The sequence below is a fragment of the Neomonachus schauinslandi genome, chromosome 1 (genome assembly GCF_002201575.2).
Source record: "Neomonachus schauinslandi chromosome 1, ASM220157v2, whole genome shotgun sequence".
Taxonomy (NCBI): domain Eukaryota; kingdom Metazoa; phylum Chordata; class Mammalia; order Carnivora; family Phocidae; genus Neomonachus; species Neomonachus schauinslandi.
The window spans coordinates 162,431,243-162,458,983 of NC_058403.1; the positions used below are offsets into that span (position 1 = coordinate 162,431,243).

Here is a 27,741-nt window from a genome sequence, read left to right on the forward strand (position 1 = left end):
GTATCTGCCAGCATGCTGGAACATTAGTGCCCTAGAACATTAGTGCCCATGCAAGTTAATCAGTGAGAACAAGCTGAAGTTTCAAAGGGAAGAATTTTTCATGAGTAAAGTCCCACCAGGGGAGGTAGCCAAGGAAACGAATTTAAAAAGTGATAGTGGGAGGGAAAGCCATTCTGCCAACCTCTCCAGGTTCAAGTTCACTTGTTGCATAGATAGATGGCTCAGATGAAGAGTAGAAAGAGCCCTGGACTTGGAAACAAGAGAATATTAGTTTAGTTTCCTACAATTCTATTGATATGAAATGCCCAGGATAGGCAAATCCATAGACAGAAAGTAGATCATGGTTACCCGGTCTGAGGAGTGGGAGAAGGGAAGAATGTAGAGTAACTGCTTATGGGTATAGGCTTACTTTCTGGAATGATGAAAACGTTCTAGAATTGGTGGTGGCAGCTGCACAACCTTGTGAATACACTAAACTGCTGCATTATACATTTTAAAAGGGCAAATTTTATGATATGTAAATTACATCTCAATAAAACTGTTAAAAGATCAGAATTAGAAATCTTCCCCATAGGGGCACCTGGGTGGCTCAGTCGTTAAGCGTCTGCCTTCGGCTCAGGTCATGATCCCAGAGTCCTGGGATCGAGCCCCGCATCGGGCTCCTTGCTCGGCGGGAAGCCTGCTTCTCCCTCTCCCACTCCCCCTGCTTGTGTTCCCTCTCTCGCTGTCTCTCTCTCTGTCAAAAAATAAATAAAATCTTTAAAAAAAAAAAAAGAAATCTTCCCCATATACTAAAGCCAACAGTGAACTCACAATGATGTATAGACTAACCAGGTAAAGGACTGATCTTAGAAAGGCCTCAAGCCTGGACCTGCTTGGGAATGCTGCCTCTAGAAACTTGGCCTGCACTTCACTCAGTCTCCCAGTACAGAGTAAGGAAAGTACTGAAGCTGGTTTGCACCTGTTATTCACACCTGGCCAAAGGCAGGCATGTGGCCAGAGCCTCCAGAACAGACAGGCAGGGTGGTGGCCAGGACAGAATAAATCCCCCAGAAGAAAGAGAGAGGTGGCTTTTCATTATTTTGAGGAATCTGCTCCATGTGCACAGTTCTGCATGCCCACAAGGAACTCTGGGAACCCAGAAGTCATGCTCAGTCTGGGGGCATGCACCATTATCTCCTGCTTTATGTAATAATCTGTGAGTGTCTGTTTTGCAACATCTCTAACAGACTCCACGGCTGTCCTTCTACCAATCACACCACATCCCATTTTGACAGCCATGCATTTAGACTGCTTGTAATTGATTTCAACAGTTATTCGAGCAACTAGTCCATGTCAGATCTGTGTTAGGGGCTAACGAGATAGCAGAGATTAAGAGAGCCTGTGTTCTGTGCTGATGATTTTGCATACAAGTCTCATTTCCTTAACTATTTTTTGAAGTTTTTTTGAGGGCAAGGGTTATGGCTTCTATTTCTCTAATTAAGTCCAACTTGAGGCTTAGAAAAGAAAATATTTCTTCTGACTGCAAAGATAAATGTTCCTCAAGGGAAAGAAGCCCAGAGAAAGGAAAACTTATGCTTTAATGAGTCAGTTTCACAATTCTGCAGAGCTTGTCCACCAAAATCTACTCTTTCCTTCTTAAGCGGAAATAGAGTACATATATGCTGCTTGTAGTGGGGCACCACGCTTCCCAGTTTTCCTTGCAACACAGGTGAGGACTCATGCTCTCCCCAGTGGAACTTGAGCAAAGTGACACATGTCACTTTGTTACCTGCCTGGCAAGGTAAAGTAACAATTCAGGTTGTTGGGTTTCTTTTAAGCTTTTTTTTTCTCTTTCTTTCAAGATTTTATTTAAAACAAGTTAGTTAACATATAGTATAATATTAGTTTCAGGAGTAGAAGTTAGTGATTTCTCACTTGCATATAACACCCAGTGCTCATCACAACAAGTACCCTCCTTAATGCCCATCACCCAGTTTCCCCATCCCCCCACCCACCTCCCCTTCAGCAACCCTCAGTTTGTTTCCTCTAGTTAAGAGTTTCTTGTGGTTCGTCTCCCTGTTATTCTATTTTTCCTTCCCTTCCCCTATGTTCATCTGTTTTGTTTAAATACCATACAATTTCACTCATATGTGGAATTTAAGACACTTTCTTTTTTTAAGTAGGCTCCATGCCCAACGTGGGGCTTGAACTCACACCCCTCAGTCCAAGAGTCACATACTCCACCAACTGTCAGCCAAGTGCCCCCGACAATTCCGTTTTAAGCAGCACACAAAGACAAGCCCTCCAGAATGATGGGAGCCACAGAGGGAAGAAGACTGAACCCCAGTCCCGGACTATTAAATGGGCAAGAAATAAACCTCTTTTGTATTTGGCCATTACCTTGTGGGGTCTGGTTTAGCAGTATACCCTACCCTAAGCAGCTCTCTCCAGTGCAAAATGGTTGATGCCTGATGAAATACTACTTGACTGCTAATTCACCTAATACAATGTGGAGAACAGGATCTTACGGTGCTAACTGCTGGCAGAGACCCATTAGGCTTCTGGGGACTCAGAGGATAAGGGATTTATCTGGTGCTATGCAAAGCTGAGATACTCTTGGCATCTATAAATGAGTACTAGGACTGTTAGCTCTTCAGCTGTACCTTATTCCTCTCTCTATGCCCAGTGCTTACCACATTCTATTGTCAAGACACAGAGGAAGCAATCAATAAGTATTTCTGAAATAACCATTACCTTTTCACATTTATTACAACACAGAGCACACTACAATGCAAATATGTATCTCCTATCTCTATCCAGAGCTCCGTGTTTCCTAAGTCTTTGTATTCCTACCACCTACACATCCTGCACGTAAGAGGCATTCAGCATCTGATGAATAAATTTATAAAGATTTTCCCTACAAACCCATGCAGATGTACAGCAATAAAAACAAAGAAAGAATAATAATGAAAATAATTTGGATATGAAGAACTCCTTTCTTCTGTGGCGCTCCAAGCACTTCCATTAAACTCCCTAGCTGTCTTAGTCTGTTTGGGCTGCTATAAGAAAATATCACAGACCGAGTAGCTGATGAATAACAGAAATTTATTTCTCATAGTTCTAGAGGCTGGAAACCCAAGATCAAGATGCCAGCATGGTCAAGTTCTGGTGAAGGCCCTCTTCCAGTCACAGACTGCCCACTTCGAGCCACGTCCTCAAGTGGTGGAAGGGGCATGTTAGCTCTCTGGGGGTCTATTATAAGGCACTGATCCCATTCATGAGACCTCTGCCTCATGACCTAACCCCCTCCCAAAGGCCCCACCTCCTGATACCATCACCAGAGGCATTAGGTTTTCAACGTATGAATTTTGGCAGGGACACAAACACTCGGACCAAAGCACCAATCATCTGAAGACAGATTCAGAAAATCACAGACTTGTAAAACTGGAAGGAACGTCAGAAGCCAAGTGCCAGAGATGAGGAAACTGAATGTGAGGAAATTAAAAGCACTTATTCTAGGTCACAGAGTTAACCCGCCATAGATACCAGGTCGACCAGCTCCAGCTCCGCCACTAGGGCCGCGCCTCATTCCTGCTCATCTCCCCAAACGCCCACCACACACCCTCGCACACCGTGGTTATTCAACAGTATGATGAAAAGATATGACCAGTCAAATCAAGCAATTCCTGTGAAAGTCAGAGCTGTGCAATCACAGATGTTCTTACCTCCATCAACTAAAATTTCTGGATTGCTTGAGTTTAAGATGTTTGGATTTTGTAATAAGATCAAAACCTAACTTCTATGAACTGCTTTTTTCCTATAATTAATTGTTCCAAAGAATAAAATTATTAAAATATTTTAAAAAATAACCTTTTAGTCTAGTACCAGAATAAAGATGGCAGCAAGTTTAGCTTGCAATTAATGTCAGATTCTTGAGATCACATTAAAACTACACTGCTCATATGCCCCCTTGAACTTCTTCAGATAATTTAATGCTTATACACTGTCGATCATTTTCCTTATTATCTTGTAATTGCTTCAAAGGTAAGTTAATCTCTACCAAAACAAGAGAGAGATTACCAGGATTTGATTTGTTTTGACAAGCAATCACAAGGAATTTATTACAGATCAAGAAAGGTCTGAAAAGGCGCCTGGGTGGCTCAGTTCGTTGGGCGGCTGCCTTCGGCTCGGGTCATGATCCTGGAGTCCCTGGATCGAGTCCCACATCAGGCTCCCTGCTCGGTGGGGAGTCTGCTTCTCCCTCTGACCCTACCCCCTCTTGTGCTCTCTCTTTCACTCTCTCTCTCTCTCAAATAAATAAAATAAAATCTTTAAAAAAAAAAAAAAGAAAGGTCTGAAAAGAACAAGAAACACCAACACATACCCTTTAAAGATACAAAGACTAATATATTTTTTAATAGGACCACGTTTTATTTTTCCTAAGCCTTTCTTTCCCCTCAGAGTGTGGCATGTTATTTATTTCAGCATATCAAATCCCTGATTCACCTGGGGAAAGGACTAATATCATTTTGGATTTATGTTATGCAGTTAAATTTTGCAATTTGAGATAGAAGAATCAAATGTGTTGACTTTTTGAGAGATTTTAAAAATATATTCTATGGCTAAAATCAACAACACAAGAAACAACAGGTGTTAGCAAAGATGTGGAAAAAACAGAATCCTCATGCACTGCTGGTGGGAATGCCAACTGGTATAGCTCCTGTGGAAAACAGTATGGAGGTTCCTCAAAAAATTAAAAATAGAATTACTGTATGATCCAGTAATTGCACTACCGGGTATTTACCCAAAGAATACAAAAACACTAATTCAAAGGGATACATGCACCCCTGTGTTTACAGCAGGATTATTTACAATAGCCAACTTATGGAAGCAGCCCAAGTGTCCACCGATTGATGAATGGATAAAAAAGATGGGATATACATATATACAACGGAATGTTATTCAGCCATAAAAAAAGAATGAAATATTGCCATTTGCAATGACATGGATGGAGCTAGAGAGTATAATACCAAGTTAAATAACTCAGAGAAAGACAAATACCATATGATTTCACTCATTTAAGAAATTAATCTTAAGAACTTAAGACACAAAATAAACAAGCAAAGGGGACGAGAGAGAGAGAGAGAGAGACAAATCAAGAAACAGACTCTTAATTATAGAGTACAAACGGATGGTTGCCAGAGGGGAAGGGGGTGAGGGGATGGGTTAAATGGGTGATGGGGATTAGGGAGGACACCTGTCATGATGAGCACCAGGTGATATGTGGCATGATTGAATGACTATATTGTACATCTGAAACTAATACAACACTGTATGTTAACTAACTGGAATTAAAAATTTCAAAAGCCAAAAATAAATAAATAAAATGAAAATAAAAAATATATTCTAGGGATACTTTACTTGGAATACCCTAACTTTTGACTACTGTGACTTTCAAAAGCCAGGCAGTCCTTACAAAGACCACTGGCCTTTCTCATATCCCACATGTTAACACTGCTAATGTGGAGAAAGCAGGAAACACTGACCACACTGAAGCCTTCAATTCTTCAACCATTAATTGTCTTACAGCCCCTCAATATGGTTTCAGCTCCACCCTTTTATGTGGATTTCAGTTTGGGACTGCAAACAGCCTGATCAACAAATCCAATGGCCCTTGCATTGAACGCTGACCTTTCTGCTTCTGACATTGATCAAGTCTTTCCTTCCTGAAAGCACCCATCCTTGGTTTCTGTAACACTTCTCTGTCCTTGTGCCCCAGTCATCCTAAAAATCGGGAGGCCCCTTTGGGGAGGGCAATTCAGCAAAAGCTACCTGATAAATGTTCACTGACGTCCATGGATAAGCAACTGAAGGAGTAAGTCCAGAGTAAGTCAAGAAGTACCAATAAGGAATCACAAAATATTAAATAAAATCAAAAGCAGGAGGCATATTATCTATGTTTTAATCAATCTAGATGATACTTGGCACCTAATAGGCTCTGATAATTATCTGCTGAAAAAAAAATATCCAATAGTCCTAAGCATTGAGCATTTGTCTCTGTGCAATGGGGGCTACAAGAGAATTGAAGAGCTGGCCCTGCCTCCGGGGGCTCTGCCAGCTCCCCCTGGGGCCCATCTATGTGTAAAGGTAAGAATGCTCATTCCTCACAAAAAGGAAACACTTTAGATTTTAAGCAAAAAAAAAAAAATACTCACATGTCAAAAGCACTGAACTCCAACGTTAAGCGAGCTGGCAGCCCAGCAGAATCACCTGGACAGAAGCATTATCACATTTTCCGTTATGAGTCAGTAATAGCAGCATTCATAACTAAAATGTTTGTGAATAATTGTGTTCTCTTTCTTGAGCCCTAAGTGCCCTGTCCAATTCCTGGTCATCCATATTCAACAGGGACTTAGCAGAAGATGCCAGAGCTTTTCTGAATTGGAGGAATTTGTCAAGACTATAAAAAAAGATTCATTGGAAAAAAAAGTTTCCAATCTCCTCCCTCAGCAATTCTAAGTAATCGGTATTAATTCTTTGGATTAATAAATGGAGTCTTACCACTCCCTTTCTATTCCCCACAACAGAGAAAAAGAAGTGCAAATGAATTTGTGTCAAAAGCCAGGAAGTAAAATGGGGATAAAAGGTACAGCATAGGGAATATAATCAATGTTACTGTAATAGAACTGTACGGTGACAGATGGTAGCTACGCCTGTGGTGAGCCAAGCATAACATATAAACTTGTCAAATCACTATGTTGTAAATCTAAAACTAACGTAGCACTCTGTGTAAACTACACCCAAATAAAAATTAATTAATTAATTAAAGACAGACAGACAGTCAGGAAGTAAAATAGAAACCAGTGAAGAGCATTAATTAAAAAGACAAGGGTGTCCCTTTTAAAGGAAAGCTGACCCTATACTGGAGGGCAGAGAACATAACAGAAGATGACGGAATATGGAGTTTACTGTCACCTACCATTGTAGTAATAGCCCTTAATGTCCTTGGGAGCTTCATCTAGCCGATACTCATTCAGCTTTCTCTGGGTCAACTCGTGCCAGAATCCAACGTCCAAGGCACTGCTAAAGGGAGCAAACTGCAATTTGGAGAGCCCAGGATCCCCCGGAGCTGCTGCCATTATTTGTTGCCTACTAAAAAACAAAACAGAACACAGCAAAATAGCACAAAATATGGTAAGAAAAAAAAAATTTGTAATAAGGCATAATCAAAACAAACAAAAAATGATGGGATATATACAGGCTACCTGAAGACCTAATTGAAAATCACCCTGAATACTCCGCCTATGTTGCCAACAACACAGGCTGACAACACAACTGATTTTCTAAGTAAAGTCCTTTCTCTTAGGCCTTTCTGGCCTTTACCTCTATGCATCTTCCTTTCTTGTTCAAGTCAGTCTGACTGCTACACAAATGCGACTCCTTCGTCAACATAATCACAGTCTCAGAAATTTCTGCCCTCCTGTGTGGTCCTGGAGAACTTCACAAGCCCAGCCGGTCAGAAACACAAGGCCAACCAGCAGAGCTCTGAATGAGAGCAGCACTTGAGCACTCCCCGCTGAGGAGAATGAAGAAATTTCTGCCCACCTAACCTGAACTTTTTTTACATCTCATCTTTTATCTTTTAAATGCATGGAAAATTTGCATTTTACTGTACCATACGTATTTTAATATTTCATTCTCCCCCTGAAATCATCAAATAAATGTGACCATCCCAACAATCAGACATGCGCACACTGTAACTCCCCCACCCCTGCACACACTCTCAGGGGGACACCACTACCAGCTGGAGAAGCACAATACTAGAGCAACTTGGTATTTCCAAAAAGCAGAAGTCAGAGAGGCCTCTTCACTCTCCACCCAAATTTCCCTATGACCAGACAGAGTGATATTTCTGCAGCAGAATGTATGAAGAGTCATGCTAGACGACAATAGTTCACATCTATTGCCTGAGTTTTGAGCCAAGATTATCACATAGTTTTCAGTTTTCCAAACTTGTTAGATTTTGGAATTAAGAGATAACAAGCTTTTGGGGGTGCCTGGGTGGCTCAATCGGTTGAGCGGCTGCCTTCGGCTTGGGTCATGATCTCAGGGTCCTGGGATCGAGCCCCAGGTCAGGCTCTCTGTTCAGCAGGGAGTCTGCTTCTCCCTCTCCCTCTGTGCACATATTTTTTCTCTCTCTCACTCGCTCTCAAATAAATAAATAAATAAATAAATAAAATCTTAAAAAAAAAGAGAGATAACAAGTTTGACTGATAATAACTAGTGCAAAGTTAGCACTCCATGAAGATGCTAAAATTCCAGAAAGAGGAGATGAGTATGGGGCAAAGCAGGGAAGACGTCTCTGGGAAGGAGCTCTTTAAAACTCCTGACTGCCTCAGTATGCATTCTCAGCATCATGCGTCAGACAATGTCTGACCAAAGGTTTTCAACTTTCCCCACCTTGAGGGCTTATTAAAAACTGAGGATGAAGGGACACCTGGGTGGCTCAGTCAGTTAAGTGTCTGCCTTCGGCTCAGGTCATGATTTCGGGGTCCTGGGATCGAGTCCTGTATCGGGCTCCCTGCTCAGCGAGGCGCCTGCCTCTCCCTCTGCCTGCCACTCCCCCTGCTTGTTTTCTCTCTCTCTCTCTCTCTGACAAATAAGTAAAATCTTAAAACAAAACAGAGGATGCTTGGGCTCCACCTGCTGGAGGGGAGAAGGGAGGGTGAGGGTGGCCAGGAGTCTCCAGGTTTGATTAGTGTCCCAGGCGGGTCTGATTCAAGTTTGGTGCTATCTGGATGGCTTCAGGCCACTGGCACTCTTACTTTTGGAGGCCCCACCTCTAAACCATTTCAAACATATTTAAACGTACCCTCGTCCCATATTAAATAATTTCTGGCTTTTAATTATTTGAAAGGCTTTTTATAATTCTGTACTCTCAGAATGTTCATCTTTTTCCAGCTCACATCTATTTCCATAGGACCAGGGAAAGCTTATGGATCCCATGCACTGGGGCTTCAGTGCCCAACAGAGAAACAGACCCTCATATAGGTGACCTGGGGCCTTCGCATTGAGAAACGTGGATCTAGAACACCCAAACAGCCTCCTCCAATTGCTCCTTTCTACTCTTCCTCCACAATGCTTTCCACTATTGGTTTTTGAAAGATTCCATGCTCAGCTCTCTCCTTGGTCTGTAAGTTTTCTCAAAAGCAAAATTACTCATTTTCTACATCAATTTCTATTTATATGCCAGTGAACTGTAGGACTATACTTCTAGAGAATTAACCTCCAAACACATACAGTTGACCCTTGAACAACACAGGCTTGAACTGCATGAGTCCACTTGTACGTGGATTTTTTTCGATACGCTACAGTATCGAAATACTGTAAATGTATTTTCCTTATGGTTTTCTTAATATTTTCTTTTTTCTAGCTTACTTTATTATAAGAATACAGTATATAATACATATAACTCAGAAGCTATGTGTTAATCGACTGTTGATGTTATCAGTAAGGCTTCTGGTCAACAATAGGCTATTAGTAGTTAAGTTTGGGGGAGTCAAAAGTTATACATGGATTTGACTATGTGGGGGGTCAGCACCCCTATCCCCCACATTGTTCAAGGGTCATCTGTATGTTTTAAAAGCCAGGACTTGGATTTCTCTCAGACATCTCAAGTTTGACAAACCCCAACTGAACATTTCTTTTCCCAAAATTCTGCCCCTTTCCCAATATGTCCTAGTTTACTTAATAGTACCACTTATATCAGAGGTCAAAACCTCAAAATCATCTTCAATTTTTCTATCTCTCATAGTCAGTAAATCAGTGATTGCTAGAGACTCAGCCTTAAACTGGCCTCTGGAATGAGATGAAGGTGACAGCTACTGGGCATTGACCAGGACCAGGCAGTGCAGCAGAGGTGTGCACCTGAATTTATTCCTCTGGAAAGCCCTAATAAGTGACAGTTCCAATTTTACAGAGGAAGAGACTGAGGTACACAGAGGTAAGAAGTCTGCAGAAGAACATACAGGTAGGAAAGTGGGGTGAACTGGGGAGGACGAGGATCCAAATTCCACATGCCCATACTCTTCATGCAATTTCGTGTTTCCTGTCCAAGTCAGTTTCCCTTCTCCCCTCCATCTCCCTGCCACATGTCAGGCCTACCATCTCACACCTCAGCTCCTGAGGTAACATGCTCACAGGTCACTGCCTTCTGTCCCTGCCTTCTCCAAACAAGATGTCATGTTGCCACCAGAACTGATCTGCGCAGGGGACTGCGTTGTTTAAACAAACAAAACCTTACCGGCATTACCCCAGAGAGAGTAAGGTGCCAACACTGTTTCAGCTTGCTCATTTCTCAGCCTTACGCCTTTCCCTAGGAAACCTCTCCCCATCTCTACCAGGAAAATTCCATCTCATCTATTAAGATTTTTTATGAAGCTCTCATTAACGCCCACAGTCAGTGGGCATCAATGGTTCCCTTCTCCATGATGACAGATGAAAACTTCCATTAGAGCGTTTACCATCATGAATCATACTTGCTTTTTTGATCATACCCTTTTTAAAATTTTTTAAATAACAGCAGCAGTAGTAGTAACTATTCTAACTGAATCTTTATTCTGTGCCAAGCACTAAACATTTTACACATTATCTTATGACAACCTCAAAGTGGTTGCACTATGCCTACTTTACAGAAGAGAAATGGAGGCACTGAAAATACCAAGTAACTTGCCCAAAGTCACTCAGTTAGGAAGTAGAAGAGCTGAGATTATAACCCAGGTCGACTGGCTTCAAAGCCCCAACTCTCATCACAAGTACAGTAGTACTGCCTTGAAGGAAGACACCCCTTTTCAGAGACTTTATATTGCCCATCAGCTGCACAGATGCTAAAAAAGAACCATTTTGAAAAACATTTACATACTAACTTCCTCTCCAACAGAGTCAAAAGTAAAAGGTCATAGCCAGAGTAGTCATCCAATATGGAAGGAAATCAACACAGCAGCAGACAGTAGTACAAATGAATCTCTGAAAGCCTCTGTGTGACGGGTAATCAGGCCCCTACATGCTTTAGTCATCCACAACTTACTCTTAAAGGTCGGCGGTAACTCATCATCATTTGGATCACCTGCTGAGGTCACCAAGATGGAATTTTACCAGTGCCAGAGACAAAAGAGAAGACTCTCTTCTATACCGCACTTAAAACAACTGGGAAAAGGTGACTCAGGAAGACCACTTAGAAAAAGAGATGGGCATACTAATTAAGTAATCTGCGTAAGAGGCACATCCTTCAAACATTTTCTGACTTATTTGATCTTTTAGAAATTTCAAACAGAACCCAAGAGCCTATTTCACAAGAGGATATGGTTGGTATTCAGCCGCTGAACTGCTGCTTGACAGGCTAAGAAAACAGAAAGGTCATAAGCAGCAGCAACATGTGATGAGGACATTGCTGGAAACATCTAAATAGCATACTCAAGTATAAATGTCTCACTTAGGGATCCATACATCTGTGTCACATCTTCCTTAAGCTGGAAGGGAAGATTTACGGAAGTAATGATCAAAATGGAATTCTGGAGGGAGTAGTGAGTTATAGGTGTAAAGTCATTTATGTGTCACTCACCTAGATCCAAACGTCACCTGCTTCCTAAAAAATTACTTGTCTATACAACCCTAGACAATACAAGGTGAGAATTCTGCTTAGAAACTTCAACACTACATATAGACATATTCAAGGAAGGAAACTGACAGGGGCATCAATATAAGTGTGGTTCAACTTTATTTCTCACTATTTCTATCATATTCAGGATGTGAAACCCAGGAGTTACACAAGATGGGATTGTGTGATTTCCACTGAAAGAGGAAAGGCTTTGATGAGGATTCAGCACTTTTCATGAGCAAGAATCCCAGCAGTAACCAAAATATCCAGCCAAGATTTAACTGAAATAGCAGGTGGGTGGTTAAGCAATACAAACTCTCTGGGGCTGTGTGTACCACCTAAACGTGGTGCAAATTTCTGGATTTATGAAAATAAAACTAAGTCACACTCAGCAACTTACACAAAGTAGGAGCTCATAAAACACCACTGTCTGAGTACTTGCCAAGTTTCTTTACAAATGGTCCTAAACCTTGGGTAGCGCTGTTCTTTAAAGTCAAATCCCTACAGGAAATGGGTAACAGTGGTTGCCTCCCAAGAAAGCAGCTATGGAATCAGGAGACAAGGGTGTGGAGAGACTTATTTTCACTGTATGGCACTATTCCCTTTGAATTTGTTTCAAAATTCTATGAATTTTGTGTATGTGGAATAACAATACAGAAATAAAATAATTAAAGAAAAAAAGTCCCAACCCAATGGCAAGATGCGGAATGAAAGACACCCAAGGCTACCAGCACAGCTGCTTTAATTCCAAGAAACAACACCTGAGAGATCCCTGACCAACAGCAATGTCTTACTCGTCTTTCTTCAGCACTCAGCACATTGCCTAGAATATATTAGGAGCTCAGTAAATGTTGGCACGCAATAATAGCTCTCTTCCCCCAAAAAAGGCCAATAAATGGATGCTATAATGAGACAAATTACAGCAGACTTTAAAAATTACTAATAGCCTGAATTGTCCAAATAAGAAACAGATTGGCTGGAGAGATAATGAATTTTCCATTAGTGGAAGTGTCCAAGCATATATTAGATGATTATTTGCCAAGTCATATTGCACAAAGGATTACTGTATCAAGCAGTCAGACGAGACCAGGGTTTGGCAGGCTTTTTCTGAAAAGGGCCAGATAGTAAATATTTTAGTCATTGCATGCCAAAACAGTTTCCGTTATAGTTTCTTCTCCTTTTTTACAACCCTTGAAAAATGTAAAAACAATCCTTAGCTCGTGGACTGCACACACACAAAAAGGCCTTGGTCAGGATCTGACCTGCAAGCTATAGTTTGAGAACTCTCAGACTAGATGATCTTCCACACCTGTCATTTGGGTGAAGCGGACTGCAAGGCCACAGTTGCTGGTCTATGGTAGAAACCCCGTAATGCTGCAAATACATCTTTATGAACTGGAAAATGTAGTCTACACAGAACACTCACACATATGTTAGCATCAGTAAGCTACCATGAAGCTCAGTTAAGATTTACTGAGGCTCGGGGAGTCTGGGTGGCTCAGCTGGTTGGGTGGCTGACTCTTGATTTCGGCTCAGGTCATGATCTCAGGATCCTGGGATCGTGCCCGCATCAGGCTCCACACTCAGTGGGGAGTCTGTTTGAGTATTCTCTTTCCCTCCCCCTCTGCCCCTCCCCCCTGGTCTCTCTCTCTCTCTCTCTCTCTCTCAAATAAATAAATAATGCCCTTAGTGGCATTTCACATGCAAAACTGGCATATTACCACACCTCTGATGGTTTCCTTCCTACTTTTTCCTGGACCCTTGCTACTGCCTCCCAACTTCTCTGGTGCCACCCTGGTGCCCTCGCCACTCCTTACCTCTGACTTGATGCTGAAAAAACATCAAGCTGCTTGGTTCTCCTCTAACACACCTGCTGTTCTGCCTCCGCAACTCTGAACAAACAGCCCTTCTGTCTAAAAGACATCCTTGCCCCTGTGACTGATACACTTTTCAAAATCCAGCTCAGAGGTTATCTGCTCCAGAAAGCCTTCCCAGAGCTGCCTTTCACTCTCTGTACTCCTTGTTTGCTCTTCTCCATCAGCTATAGTTAATCACTTCTGTCTCTAAGCTACCTCTACGTTTAGTATTACTGTCCAACTCTTCCCTGATCTGTCTACCTCCATCAACTTGATTGAAAATTCTACAGATACAGAGATCCTGGCTCATATTCCTCTCAATATAACATAATCCCTTGCAGAGTGGCTCTCAAATGTTACTGAGTTCTAGAAACCTTTTATGGGTACCTTCTACAAGAGAAGCAAGAGAAAGAAATAAGCCAGGCTTCTGCAATTGGGAAGACAAACTCCAAGCTCATTACCATGGAATGTGGAGATTAGAGTAATAAATCATGAAGAACAAATGGAAATAGGCCATATGACTTAGAAGGTCTCTAAACCTATTATTGGTTTTTAGGACTAAGATCTTAATTGGCAAGAGATGTGCACGTACAAATCAACTGAAATGAAACCTTACTCAACCAAATACAAAATTAGTAAAGAATTGATCTTTCTTCCTGAAAGTATTCCCATGGTTATAGAAGTTAAAAGCCTATATTCACAGTCTCAAAGTATCTCTCCACAAAAAAAAAAAAAAAAAAAAAAGATTAATTTCAAAGGAGAGAAAAAGTGACTGTCGAGTGACAGAATCTGGCAGACACCATCTTCATGTAGGGACTGAAGTTAGCACCAGCAGCAATGGGACCAACAGACACGTATGCTATCTGATGGAATGCCACGAAAAGCACAAACACCTATAACACTCAGCTAAAAACATGACTTGGGGCTCATTGAGAGGAAAAGTCAGGTAAACCCTAACTGAAAAACATTTTACAAAATGACTGAGACTGGCTTACACTCTTCCAAAGTGTCAAGGTCTTAAAAGTCAAGGAAAGACTAAGGAATTGTTCCAGAATGAAAGAGAAAGACATGACGACTGAGGGCAACATGTGATCTTGGGTTGACACTTTGCTTCTATACAGGATGCTACTGGGACAAAATCTGGATGGAGTCTCTGGGAGAAGGGTATATGAAAGGTCTTTGTCTTATTCTTGTAAGGTTTCTGCAAGTTTGAAACTGTTCCAAAATATAATATGAAGACAATTTTAGTGCCTGCACACACCTAGCCTATGTTATATTCAACAGGCAAAACCAATTAACATGACAGAAGTTAGAAGAGTAATTACAGGCTAGGGTGGGGCTACTGACTGGGAAGGGGAAATAAGAAGCCTCCTGGGGAGCTGGACATATTCTATATACCTTGAGCTGGGAGGTGGTTACAGGGCACATACATATGTAAAAACCCATGAGCTATCGATTTATTAGTACACTTTACTGTATGTATACTATACTTGAACAAAAAAAGTAAAAGAGAAAGCCCTATATTCAAGCTACAGTGATCCTACAAAGAACCTTCCTGTATTCATTTAATGGTTAACAGATGACCTATTTAAATCTAGCTTTGTTGAAAAGAAATTCGTTTTTCTAAATAAGTCTAAATGAAATACCATTTCCATAAATTTCTCTAGCATCTGTTATTAAAGAAGCTGAAGACGGAAGTATTTTGGCTTTGCTGCTTATATAATTAATTGGAGCAGGAAGGCTCCCCGATAAGTCTGTCCAACTGGTTTCCCTCCAGAGGGGGACCAACAGAATTGGACACAGCGAATATTAAGCCAGTGTAGGATTTTTGGAAAAATGAAGAAGTAAAATTGGTAGAAGATAAACAACAATGATAGTGATAAAACAAACAAACTTGTCTTCAGGGAAACTAGACCCTTGGAGGACAGCGGAAAAACAGACCAGCCTAACTGTACCAAAAAAAAAAGTCTTGCTATAACTTTTCCAAGTGTGCGTTGTTGGGTTTTTGTTTGTTTGCTTTGGGAGGGCAGGGGGACTTCTGATGGTCCAGAGAAAGGATGTTAAAGTGACGGTAGTTGGGAGCCTGGTCTTCAGACAGACCCAAGTATGAGCTCCAGTTCCACCTCTCACCAGCTGAGGAGCTTCAGGCAGGGAACTTCATCCCCTGTGCCTCGATTTCCTCGTCTGCAAAATCAGGATAACTGTACCCAAGCCCTGAGGCTGCTGGGAGGGCTAAATGAGAAAGTGTGTGATGTGCCTGTTCCAGTGCCTGGCACAGTCAGCAGTCAATAAACGGTAGTGCTAGTAGTTCTTCTTGTCAACACATCTCTCCCACGTTAGTCAACAGCGCCTGACTAATGTGGTTGCCCTTCCCCGTGCTCACTATGAAAACTTTCTCTGCCTCAAACATGCCTCGTTGAAGCCTCACTTCCCTCAAATGAGCACACTGCAGTCACAGCAGAGTATTAATTAAAATGGAACGGATGGTCTCCTGCTATAGGTCATCAAGGAGAAGTCCAGAGAAACAAGTTCTAAGAGTTAGGAGCACTTTGTGTTCAATTTCTCTGAGGCCGTGTGGGGCCATTCACTTAGCAGAAATGCCAGAATAACCGCAAATTGGCCCTGAAGTACCTTCTCTGGGCCAAGATGGAGCACAAAGAGCGGACTTCTGTTCTCATTCTCCCAGCTGCAGGGCTGTGAGCTCTGGCAGTCATTAAAATAAGCACCAAACCACATGGCCAAGTCCTGCTGACAGAGTATGTTCTTAGCTGCTGATGGGTTAAAAAAAAAAAAAAAGATGGAGAAGGCCAGGAGTGGGGAGGAGGCCCCTTTGGCATATGGAGTCAACGCACATTTTGTCGGCTAATGATGCTTGGCAACTTCATGAGTTTTGGAAATAATGTGCAAGGCTGCCAAAGAGGGAGGTGTACAAGCCCTCCCTTTCAAAAGGAGGGGAGCAAAGTTCCAAACTTTGAAGACAGATTAGGCTTTACCAGAAGATGAAAACTCAGGACTCCTACAGGGGAACCAGCTGGGTTCAGAAACCTCAAATCCTTTTAAAAATCACATTAGAGTCAAGATGCCCCTGAGCCAAACTGATGTCTCCACAAGATACCGAGTCATCTAAAATGGCTTTTTGTGACTGTACTCTAAGGTGGTCACAGCTGTTCACATAAGCAGAGAGGACAACTGCTACTGCGGACGAGTCGTCTCCCTCACCTCCCCGTATGCCACCTCTACCCCTACAAATCGACATTATTTGTTTCTCCAAGAAGTCCATCAGAGAACTGACAGTCACCTCCATAGTCTTCAAACTGTAACTTTCATTCTCACTGGCTACTCCTGGGAGTTGTTTTTCTTTGGTTTTCCTTCTGCTTTAATAACCTTAACCTTCACATACAATCTGTTCTTGTTCAGCCTCAGTTTTTGAGAATGGGTGCAATGGATACCAGCATTGCAGGGTGTGGCAAGCCTACAAGGGAGAGGCAGTGAGAGCTGTAAAAGCTGAGAAGGCCTGTGAGAGAGGAGAAACAACACAAGGAAGATGGAGACAGGATGCCTGCTTCTGAGTCCTTTTTGTTACCTGCACCAATCAACAGTATCACGTTGCTCCATTCTGTATATGACGGACAGCCACCTGGATTTACCCGAATCACTGTGGAGCCCTTATGTCAACCAACAAGTAAAAGCCGTGATGGTTTCCTAAAAGCTGGCTGAGTTATGCAGTCTAGCTTCTGAGTAACAGAGGCTCTGTGGTTTTCAGTTCCAGTGATATTTAAAGAGTCCTGGAAAAGGAAGAGGGGCTGAAAAATTGGGCCAAGCCAACACCTGATACCAGATTTTCAAAATATGTGATTTCCAAAGATGAGAATAGGTTGGATTCTACAGTCCATTGGACAGAGGTTTTGCTCCTAGGAGGAGTGTCATGTGGGCCATTCTAGATCACATGGCACTTTTGTACAATTAGGAAACTGCACATCTTCCTCAAGATGTTTTACTTCCTTCCCTTAGAAAATTGTTGTAATACACTGACGGGTTGGCTTAAGACATTTTACCTTTGTATGCTAGAAAACTGGCACTACAAAATATACCCATGATGCCTATGACCTACACAAAGCACCCCTCAGATGTGGCCTCTTGTGCAGTACACAACCTGCACAACTGTAGCAGCAGTCATCATAAGAGGCCACTATGGTTTAAGAACAAGTCATGACAGAGTAATAGCACTTCTTCCTTGATCAAAGAAGAACCACAGACATAGGACATAGGATATCTGGACCTCAGCAAGGTCTCTGACAAGAATGCTCCAAATATCCTAGTAGACAAGATGAAGATGTTGTAGGGGCGCCTGGGTGGCTCAGTTGGTTATGCGACTGCCTTTGGCCAGGTCATGATCCTGGAGTCCCTGGATTGAGTCCTGCATCGGGCTCCCCACTCAGTGAGGAGCCTGCTTCTCCCTCTGACCCTCCCCTCTCTCATGTGCTCTCTCTCTCTCATTCTCTCTGTCTCAAATAAATAAATAAAATCTTTAAAAAAAAAAAAAGATGAAGATGTTGTAATTGGATATACTGACATAATCAGAGGGGTCAAAAACTGGTAAAATAATCTTATTCAAAGAATGTTGGTTAAGGTATGAACTGATGTTAATAAGAAACTGATGTTAATAAGAAAGGAGCTAATAGTGATAAGTCATTGGCTCAGTCTTTGGTCCTGTCCAATTTATTTTTATATATCTGTGTGAATGAATATTCATCAATATTTACTAAGTATGTCATGTGTGCTAAACCCTGTGTTAGGGGTTTAGAGCAGCGAAACAGACACAGAAATCACACCCACCTATAAGATGGGACACCACCTGCTGTACAGAATCACTGTGAGGATTCAACTAGAAAATGCATGTACCTGACACAGGAGGCACTCAAAAACAATGTTACCAACAAAACATGTGTCAAAGACGGGGATTTCCATTTAGTTATTCCTTCAATAAACATTATATCATGTACAAGTTCCTGTGCTATATTTCAGCATTCAATGGCAAAAAAGCTAAGGTCTTTGCATTTTAGGATCTCAGTTTTGAGGGTTACACAGACCAGGAATGACAGGATAGCAATTTGTGGATAAAACAAATGCCTTACAGTATGGTATGTGTTTGTGCAGGGTGTTATGGGAGGAGGAAGGAGGGGTATCTAAATTAAACTGCAAAGCAAGGCTTTGTATTTTGGCAAAGATTTGTATTTTAGAAAGGGCACTCTGGCACCAGTGTGGGCCAGACAGAGCAAGCAGCTCAGTGGTCATGCAGGAATATAGGCAAGAAGTGAGAAGAGCCCAGACTAAGGCAGTGGGAGAGAAAATGGAGGAGTAAATGTGTCAGGAGATACCAAGGAAGGAGAATCTGTAGAACTTTGATGACTGCCTGGGATGGGATGAGAAGGAAAAGTCCAGGATGACTCCAAGGCTCTGGTTTGAATGACTAAATGGAAGGAGGAGAATGAGTCAGAATAAAGGATGCAGAAAGAACTGTAGCTTTGGAGGGAAGCTGATGAGCTTCATTTTGGACTCACTGAGTTTGAGGGCTGGCCCTCAGGAGAGATCCCAGCTCAGGATACAGAACAGGGGTCTTTGGCATATAAATGGGAATTGAAGTTGTGGGTTAGAAGAGCACAGAGTATAAGGCAGAGCCTTGGAGAAAACTAGCATTCAAGGGACAAAAGGAGGGAAAAAGTCCACAGTGCATACAGGGGGAAACAGCCAGAGAGATAGCACAAAGCAGGAGTGGTTTTCGTAAGTGAAGGAATATCAGCAATATCAGATGTGCTCAGAATTCAAAAGATAAGGAAGGAAAAATGTTCAAGAGTTTTGGTAACATGGAGGTGTGAAGACTAGGGAGAGCAATTTTGGAGGATGAGTGGGTGGAAGCAGGATTTTAGCGAATGATGACTTCAGGAAGTCAAGAAATGTGGATGGGAAGAGGTGGCGTGATGGCCTGATGGCAGAAGTTAATGGGAAGGTGTTTGGTTTTTTCCAGATATTTAAATGAGAAGAGATAGTTAAGCAGGAGAGAAACGGAATAAATGATAGGACCAGGTCCTGAGGAAAAGGAGGAGATGGAATCTCAGCACAGGTAAAAGAATCAGCCCAAAACATATTTCTTTCACAGAATTAGGCAAAGTGACAGGGTCAGCTGGAGACAAGTTTGTAAATTATAGCAGTTGAGGAGTCTTAACCGCTGGTTGCAACTTCGTGAGGTCAAAGGCAAGGTTAGGAAGCTGGAAGAGGAATGAAAATCTGAAAGACAAGGAGGAGATGGGCAAGAGAGCTGTCCAAACACACATGAGGAGTGCCAAGCAGCACCAGGAGTCCACAGCGTGACAGTGTCAAGGGCAGGATGTGTCAACAACAAAGATGGGGATGGGAGCGCTCAGATCATCACAAAAAAAGTATAGCCCTGGTCTGTAAGGACAGACTCCTGGAGGAAAGAGATCTTCTTTTATATACCACACTCTTAAAGAGAGACTGTCTAACAGGAACAAGTTTAAAGGCAGGTAATCACAACAAAGAAGGTGTGAGAAAACCCCAGAGGTGATCATCTGGGGCTGGACTGACACCGAGTTGTTGTTACCCGGTCTGCCAAGACCATGGTGGTGCATACTGTCTACTGGGTAACAAAGCAGTATCTCATTATTCTCCCTTGAATACACAATCAGGCCTTACACTAGAGATAGGTAGAAGGATCGGGAGATAGAAAAAAGGAGAAGGAAGGCATTTCTTCTTCTTCTTCTTTTTTTTTTTTTTAAGATTTTATTTATTTATTTGACAGAGAAAGACACAGTGAGAGAGGGAACACAAACGGGGAGTGGGAGAGGGAGAAGCAGACTCCCTGCCGAGCAGGGAGCCCGACGCGGGACTCGATCCTGGGACTCCAGGATCATGACCTGAACCGAAGGCAGTCGCTTAACCAACTGAGCCACCCAGGCGCCCGAGGAAGGCATTTCTGAACTTCACCGCCCATGGGTAAAAGTGGAGAAAAGAGGCCATTTGGACTTCTAAATAAAATCTGAGGAGGTCGGGGATAACCAATCAAGGACCACTAATCAACGAACTTTGTTACTACTTACGTCCACACATAGGACCCATCCCCACTACCCCCCATATCCCAACTCATCTTCCTCCTCTCCCCATGTGGTGTTATCCAGTTACCAGTCCAGCGAATCCCACTTCCTTTAGCCCTTAAACCCACGCATCCATCTCCGTCCGCACAGCCACTGCCTTGGTTCAGGCCTTCCTCCTCTGCCACCTGGACCAAAGCAACAGTGCCCTCACTGGTCTCCCTGCTGGCTCTGCCCTGTCCAGTGTAATCACCATGGAACTGCCTAGGTAATTTAAAATAGATGAGAGCATGTCACACCCCCTTTTAAACTTTCACTGCCTCAACTCTCCAACACCACACTTTCAAGAAAGTCCAAACTTCTTAGCATGCCAATATTAACTGCTACCGTTTATGATTTACCATCCTCCAACACCAAGTGGGTAAAATACAGCATTCAATTCTCACAGCAACCCTCGGAGGTTGGCTTACACGTGAGGAAACGGAAGTTTAGAAACGGGAGTGACTTGCCCAAGGTCTCAAAACCAGTTCAATGGCAAAGCCAGCATAGGTACACAGGTAACTCAGATTCCGAAGTCTGTGTTCCTAATTATATATTATACAGTCTTTTGTTGCCCCCAAAGCCCTTTGTGATCTGCCTCCTACTTACCTTTCCATAGTCACATCTTAGCCGAGGTGAACTACCTGCAGGTCATGCAGTCACCTATAGGCCTCTGCTCACGCCACTCCCAATGTGTGCATTATCGTCCCACCTCCCACGCCTCTTCTCCTGACTAATCTTGCTCATCCTTCAGGCCTTGAATAAAGCAATACCTCCTCACAGAAGCCTTCTCTGATGCCTCAGCCTGACGTATGATCACTCTAAGTCCTCCTCTGGCAAATGTCTACAACAGCTTCATACCATAGTGCTGTTGTCTATCTCCTTGATTTAAAAAATAATTAATTCCTTGAGGACAGGGATGTGTATCTTGAATGAGAGCCCTGTACTTAACTCCTTAAAGAATTTCGAAATCATGTCACATGAGAGGCAGGGAGGAGCTGGCCAAAAAAAATGGAAGGGGAAGGGGAGATGTTTTAGGCAGCAGAAGCAGCAGGAGCAAAGGGCTACAAATGAGAAACAACCTGTAAACGGTTTGACAGGATGGAGAAACAATTAGGCAAGATGAGCTTTCACAAGACTGGCTTTTTCTTCATTTGCATGTTAGTTCCAAAGTCACTTCCTCAGAAAATTCATCTCTGACCAGCTAGATTTTACAATAGCTCCCTCTGCTTAGCCCCAGTTACTCCCCATTCCATTACTGTTTCTTTTTTCTGTGGCGTCTAACAGGATCTGAAACACCTACCACCCACTATAAGCGCTGTATCATTGACAATCACCACAACCGCCACCACCACGATCAAAAAGTAGGCTCCATGAACAGCACCTCTGCATCAGCAGTGCTTATGGTGATGCCTGGCACATAGCAAAATTCTCAGCTGTTGTGGAGTTTACTATGGGTAAATAAATTCAATGTGCTCAGCCTGGAGAAGAAATGGTGTGAAGCGGAAGGGAGAGCTCATGGGCCTGAAGGAGGGACAATGAGCTGAGATTATGGGGTAGCTGCTTTCAGCTCAACATATGACTTAAGTCAAAGCTAGGGAAAGACCAAACAACAATAACCAGAAATAGCGAGTTTTCTGCCACTTAAGAAATTTAACCCATGGGCCAGGGTGTCATAAAAGAAATCCAAGTATTCAATTGGAAAGGGAACCTGGGTCCCAGGGGTCTGAAACGGGCAGTCACAGATATGCCTAGTTTGACTTGCAAAGTTAAAAAACATTTTTTCTTAAATTGGTTTTGAAAAAATTGTAGTCGTCAGTGTTTAAAATCAAGAGATTACATGAGTGCAACACAAGAGTTTTGCTTTCATTTCTCCAACTTCATATATGTTAGTATTGTGCTCATAAAACTCAAGCAAAAACGTTTGACTATTTCTGACATGGAAATAAAATTTTTACACCTACATTTACCTTACCTGACTGAATAAGCATTAAAGTTTGTAACCCCTGGATCAAACTGAAGAATCGAGAATCTTAGCTCAGAAAAGCCCTGACAAAAAACTGACTTCATTTAACGCCCTCGCTTCACAAATGACGTTATTTATCACTCCCATTTTACAGATGAGGGAAGACAGGTTCAGAAAGAGGTGACATGCCCGAGTCACACAGCAAATCCGGGCAAAACCAGGATTAAGAGCCCTGACGTCCTATCCCCGGTATTCCAACACCGAGGATTCAGAGGACTCCCTGAGAGACGACAGGAGGGACTAACTTAGGACATTAGGAGCTTTCTAGTCAGGACCCCGGACTGAACCAGTCCCAGGGGACGTGGCTGGAGAAGGAGGGTGAAAGCCGGAGTCAGTGACTCCCTGGAGGAAAGAGGATCCTGAAATCTACCAAGGCTCTCGCCCTCACTGCTGAGCTCGACCCTTCCCGCCAGGCCTCCAAAACCCAGCCCGGAGGACCCCGCTATTCCCTCACCAGCGCGGCTCACTTACCGCCGCTCAACTTCCGGCAACCACGGCGTAGTCCGCAGCGCGCGCCCCGATGACGCATATGGCCCCGCCCACCCGCCTGCCCAGGTCAGTGGTGCGCATGCGCACACGGAGGCGCGGGCCAACCTGGTATATGAGCCCCTAGCACCGGGCTGAGTGGGAGGAACTTGAGTTGCAAGGAAGGCGGAGCGTCAGGAGGTGGGCGAGGCCCCCTGGTGAGAGCCGAGCAAGCCAGTTTATCAGCTGTGGAAATGTGTTGTATGCCTGTCATGCTTTGAAAAAACTGCTCCACTTTCTCTCTTTCGATTTCAGAGCATGACAGGAATTATGATCATTTCCATTTTCCAGAAGAGGCAGCATTAAACGTATCCTAAGTGTCATTAAAGAGGCAGGTGTGGAGACAAATGAGAATTTTAATAGGTAAAAGTTCATGAAAGTCGTCAGTAATTAACCTGTTCTTTCTAGACCAGATATTATTCTCATAGCTCCCCGCTGTCAATGGGATAAAGTTACTCCTTCCAAGTCATTTATCGTGCATATACTATGTGCCAAGCATTGGTCAGATATTGAAGACACAATAGTGAGTATAAACTTAATGTGACATATAAGGCCATTCATTCATAAGGAATGAAAGTGACTCAGATGTAGCTCAATAGAGTCATAATAAAAAGAGTAATTACTACTATTATCTACTGTGTTTTCAGGGTTTCATATTTTCTAATCACCACAAAGGTCCTGAACATAGATGTCATATTATCCCCATTTTGCACATAAAGGAGCAGAGACCAGGAAAAGTTAAGTGGCTTGCTGAAGGTTACAGAGCTTTTGGGGTAAGATTCTAATGGACGCATGTTCGACTCTGCCAAATAAGAAAACAAATCCAGACTTAGTGAGGAGATTACTTTATTTGAAAGGATTGTTGCAAGGGGGGAGAAAAAGGGAAGGGAAGGGACTATTGCAATAGAGGGACCACTCTGACTAAAAGATCTGGAAGTGTCTAAGGGTTAGGCAAAAAGAATTTTTCCTTAATAGAGAAGAGTGAAGAAGGCTAGAAAGAACTGGGTGTGGGAAAGTGGGAGGAAAGGGTGGCTTGATTGGATAGTAGTAGGTCAGAAAATGTTTTACCTTGAGGTCAGTCTATTCTCTGCAGGGGCTGAATGGTGGCTCAGGCTGAGGGTAAGTAAAAAATAAGGGGCTTGGAGGGTATGGGAGAAGCTTAACTAAAGTTGGTTAACAAAGCATTTTGTTTGGATTGATCAGTGAATACAAGTAGTTCAGCTAAACATTTAGAAGGCAAAGAAGAGCAATTCAGAAGGACTGTCTTGCCTTGTCGCATGTAAACAAGAAAGGTATCCATGAGTCTTAACCTAAGTCATACAGGCATGGATATTTCTTTGCAGTAAACCCTTTTTGGAGCACAGAAGAGTGGAGGGAGGGTGTTGAAAAACCATCACTTTTTTCAGGAGTACAGGGATCAGGTAAAATTCAATATTGTAAACAGGCTCTCTCCTGCCACTGCCCCCTCAGACTGCATGCTTGGGTCACACCAAACTAATTCTGATGTTTTAAGCACACTCTGCTCTTTTATACAAATCTCCACCCCTGCAATACCCTCACACTTCCTCTGCTTGTGTAACCCTCTCTCTGGCTTCAAAACCGAGTTGACGCACCAAAAAGAGTACCTAGGAATAAATATAACTAAGGAGGTAAAAGACCTATATTTTGAAAACTATAAGACAATGATGAAAGAAATTGAAGATGATACAAATGGAAAGATGTTTCATGGTCATGGATTGGAAGAATTAATACTGTTAAAATGTCCATACTTCCCAGAGCAATCTACAGATTCAATGCAATTTTAATCAAAATACCAATAACATTTTTCATAGAACTAGAACAAATATTCCTAAAATTTGTATGGAACCACAGAAGACCCCAAATAGCAAAAAAGATCTTGAAAAAGAAGAGCAAAGCTGGAAGTATCATAATCTCAGACTTCTAGATATACTACAAAGCTGTAGTCATAAAAACAGTATGGGACTGGCACACACACAAAAAATACGTAGATCAGTGGAACAGGATCGAGAGCCCAGAAATAAGCTCATTCTTATACGGTCAATTAATCTATGACAAAGGAGGCAAGAATATACAATGGGGATAATACAGTCTCTTCAATAAATGGTGCTGGGAAAACTGGACAGCCACATGCAAAAGAATGAAATTGGAGCACTTTATTACACCAAGCACCAAAACAAACCCAAAATGGATTAAAAACGTAAATGTAGGACCTGAAACCATAAAACTCCTAAAAGAAAACATAGGCAGTAATCTCTTGGACATCGGCCTTAGCAATGTATGGAAATGTCTCCTCAGGCAAGAGAAACAAAAGCAAAAATAAACATTAGGACTACACCAAAATAAAAAGCTTTTTCCCAGCAAAGTAAACCACCAACAAAAGAAAAAGGCAACTTAGTGAATGGGAGAAGATATTTGCAAATCATGTATCTAATAAGGGCTTAATATCCAAAATATATAAAGAACTTACACAATTCAACACACACACACACACACACACATAATCCAATTAAAAATGGGTAGAGTAGGGGTGCCTGGGTGGCTCAGTCATTAAGCGTCTGCCTCGGCTCAGATCATGATCCCAGGGTCCTGGGATCGAGTCCCGCATCGGGCTCCCTGCTCCGCGGGAAGCCTGTTTCTCCCTCTCCCACTCCCCCTGCTTGTGTTCCCTCTCTCGCTGTGTCTCTCTCTGTCAAACAAATAAATAAAATCTTAAAAAAAAATTTTTTTTAATGGGTAGAGTGCCTGAATAGACATTTCTCCAAAGACATGTAGAAGGCCAACAGATGCATGAAAAGATGCTCAACATCAACTAATCATGAGGGAAATGCAAATCAAAACCACAATGAGATATCCTCCCATACCAATCAGAACAGCTAGTATCAAAAAACAAAAAAACAAAAAAAAACAAGAAATAACAAGTGTTGGTGAAGGCGTGTAAAAAAGGGAACACTTGTGCACTGTTGGTGGGAATATAAATTGGTGCAACTACTGTGGAAAACAGTAGGGCGGTTCCTCAAAAAATTAAAAATAGAAATACCATGTGATCCAGTAATTCCACTATTGGGTATTTACCCAAAGGAAACAAAAACACTAATTTGAAAAGATACATCCTCCCCTATGTTTATTGCAGCAGCATTTACAATAGCCAAGATATAAAAACAGCCCAAGTGTCCACTGATAGATGAAAGGATAAAGAAGATACAATGGAAGATTACTCAGCTGTAAAAAAAAGAATGAAATCTTACTATTTGCAACAACATGGAAAGACCTAGGAAAGACCTATTATACTAAGTAAAATAAGTCAGAGAAAGACAAATACTATATTATTTCACTTATATATGGATTCTAAAAAAAAAAACCAAATAAACAAAACAGAAAGAGACTCATAAATACAGAGACAAACTGGTGGTTGCCAGAAGGGAGGGGGGTGGCGAGGTGGGCAAAATAGGTGAAAGGGATTAAGAGGTACAAAATTCCAGTTGTGAAATAAGTCATGGAGATGAAAAGCACAGCACAGGGAATATAGTCAATAATATTATAATCACATTGTATGGTAACTACACTTACCATGGTGAGCCTTGAGTAATGCATAGAACTGTTAAATCACTATATGGTACACCCAAAACTAATATAACATTGTATGTCAACTATACTTCAATAATAATGATGATGATTATGATAAACCCAGTTGAAACATGGGTATCGTAGACAAAATAAAAAAAAAGAATATCATATAATTCCATTTATGCAAAGTTCTAGAATCAGCATAAGTAATTTGTAGTGATTAGAAGTCAGATCAGTGGTTGCCTGGGACATAGAGGGGGCATGAGGAACTTTCTGGGTTGATGGAACTGTTCTATATCTTGATTGAGATGGGGATGACATGGGTGTATACATCTGTCAAAACTCATTGATCTCTACATTTTAAATGGGTGCATTTTACTGTATATATTGAATGTAACAAAATTGGTTTTTAAAATACCCAGTAGGATGACACCCATCCACCTCTAGGCTTCCCTCTATTAGGCATATATGAGCCTGGGTTAAAGTTAGTTCTTTACAAGTTTGTTACCTCTGCTGGACTTCAAGATCCTTATAATTAACATCTTTTTGGAGTTTCTGCCCAGCTCACAATGACTCCACTTCTCTGGGAACTGTTGGTCTTCCAGCCATGTTTGTACCACATGTGACATCTGGTCCCCACCCCCCTTCAGGGTTGATTGCAGCAGAGGTAGACACAGGATGATGCTTTCCTCTAAGCTTTTGAACTGATGCTCATGCCTTGGGGCACCAAGATAATGGAGCATCATGAAAGATGCAAGACCAGGACCCTTAAAAAGGCAGAGAATGTTCTCAGACACAGCAAGGCAATGGGGCCCATGACACTTATTCAAGACCACAGCAATTCAGATTAATCCACCTTCATCATTTGACTTGCAGCTCAGTTGAGGAGAGCACATGCTCCCCACAATGGTAACTATAAGCTGCACAGCCTCAGCTTTGAAAGCCCAAGAAACTGTGGAAGGACAT

The 27,741-nt window shown here is 42.2% G+C and overlaps 1 protein-coding gene across 2 annotated transcripts in view; it reads right to left on the reverse strand.

Moving 5' to 3' along the window:
- ATG7 (autophagy related 7) overlaps positions 1-23,181 on the reverse strand; it is a 230,381-nt gene extending 207,200 nt beyond the window's left edge. The window contains exons 1-3 of one of the 2 annotated variants that reach the window (XM_044916407.1): positions 23,137-23,181; positions 6,962-7,134; positions 6,198-6,252 (exon numbers count right to left, since the gene is read on the reverse strand). In XM_044916407.1, the coding sequence (XP_044772342.1) occupies positions 6,198-6,252; positions 6,962-7,121 (215 nt within the window). In that variant the 5' untranslated portion in view covers positions 7,122-7,134; positions 23,137-23,181. The remainder of the gene's footprint in view (positions 1-6,197; positions 6,253-6,961; positions 7,135-23,136) is intronic. The other variant, XM_021695209.2, reaches the window with a different exon arrangement.
- Positions 23,182-27,741: the final 4,560 nt, after the last annotated feature.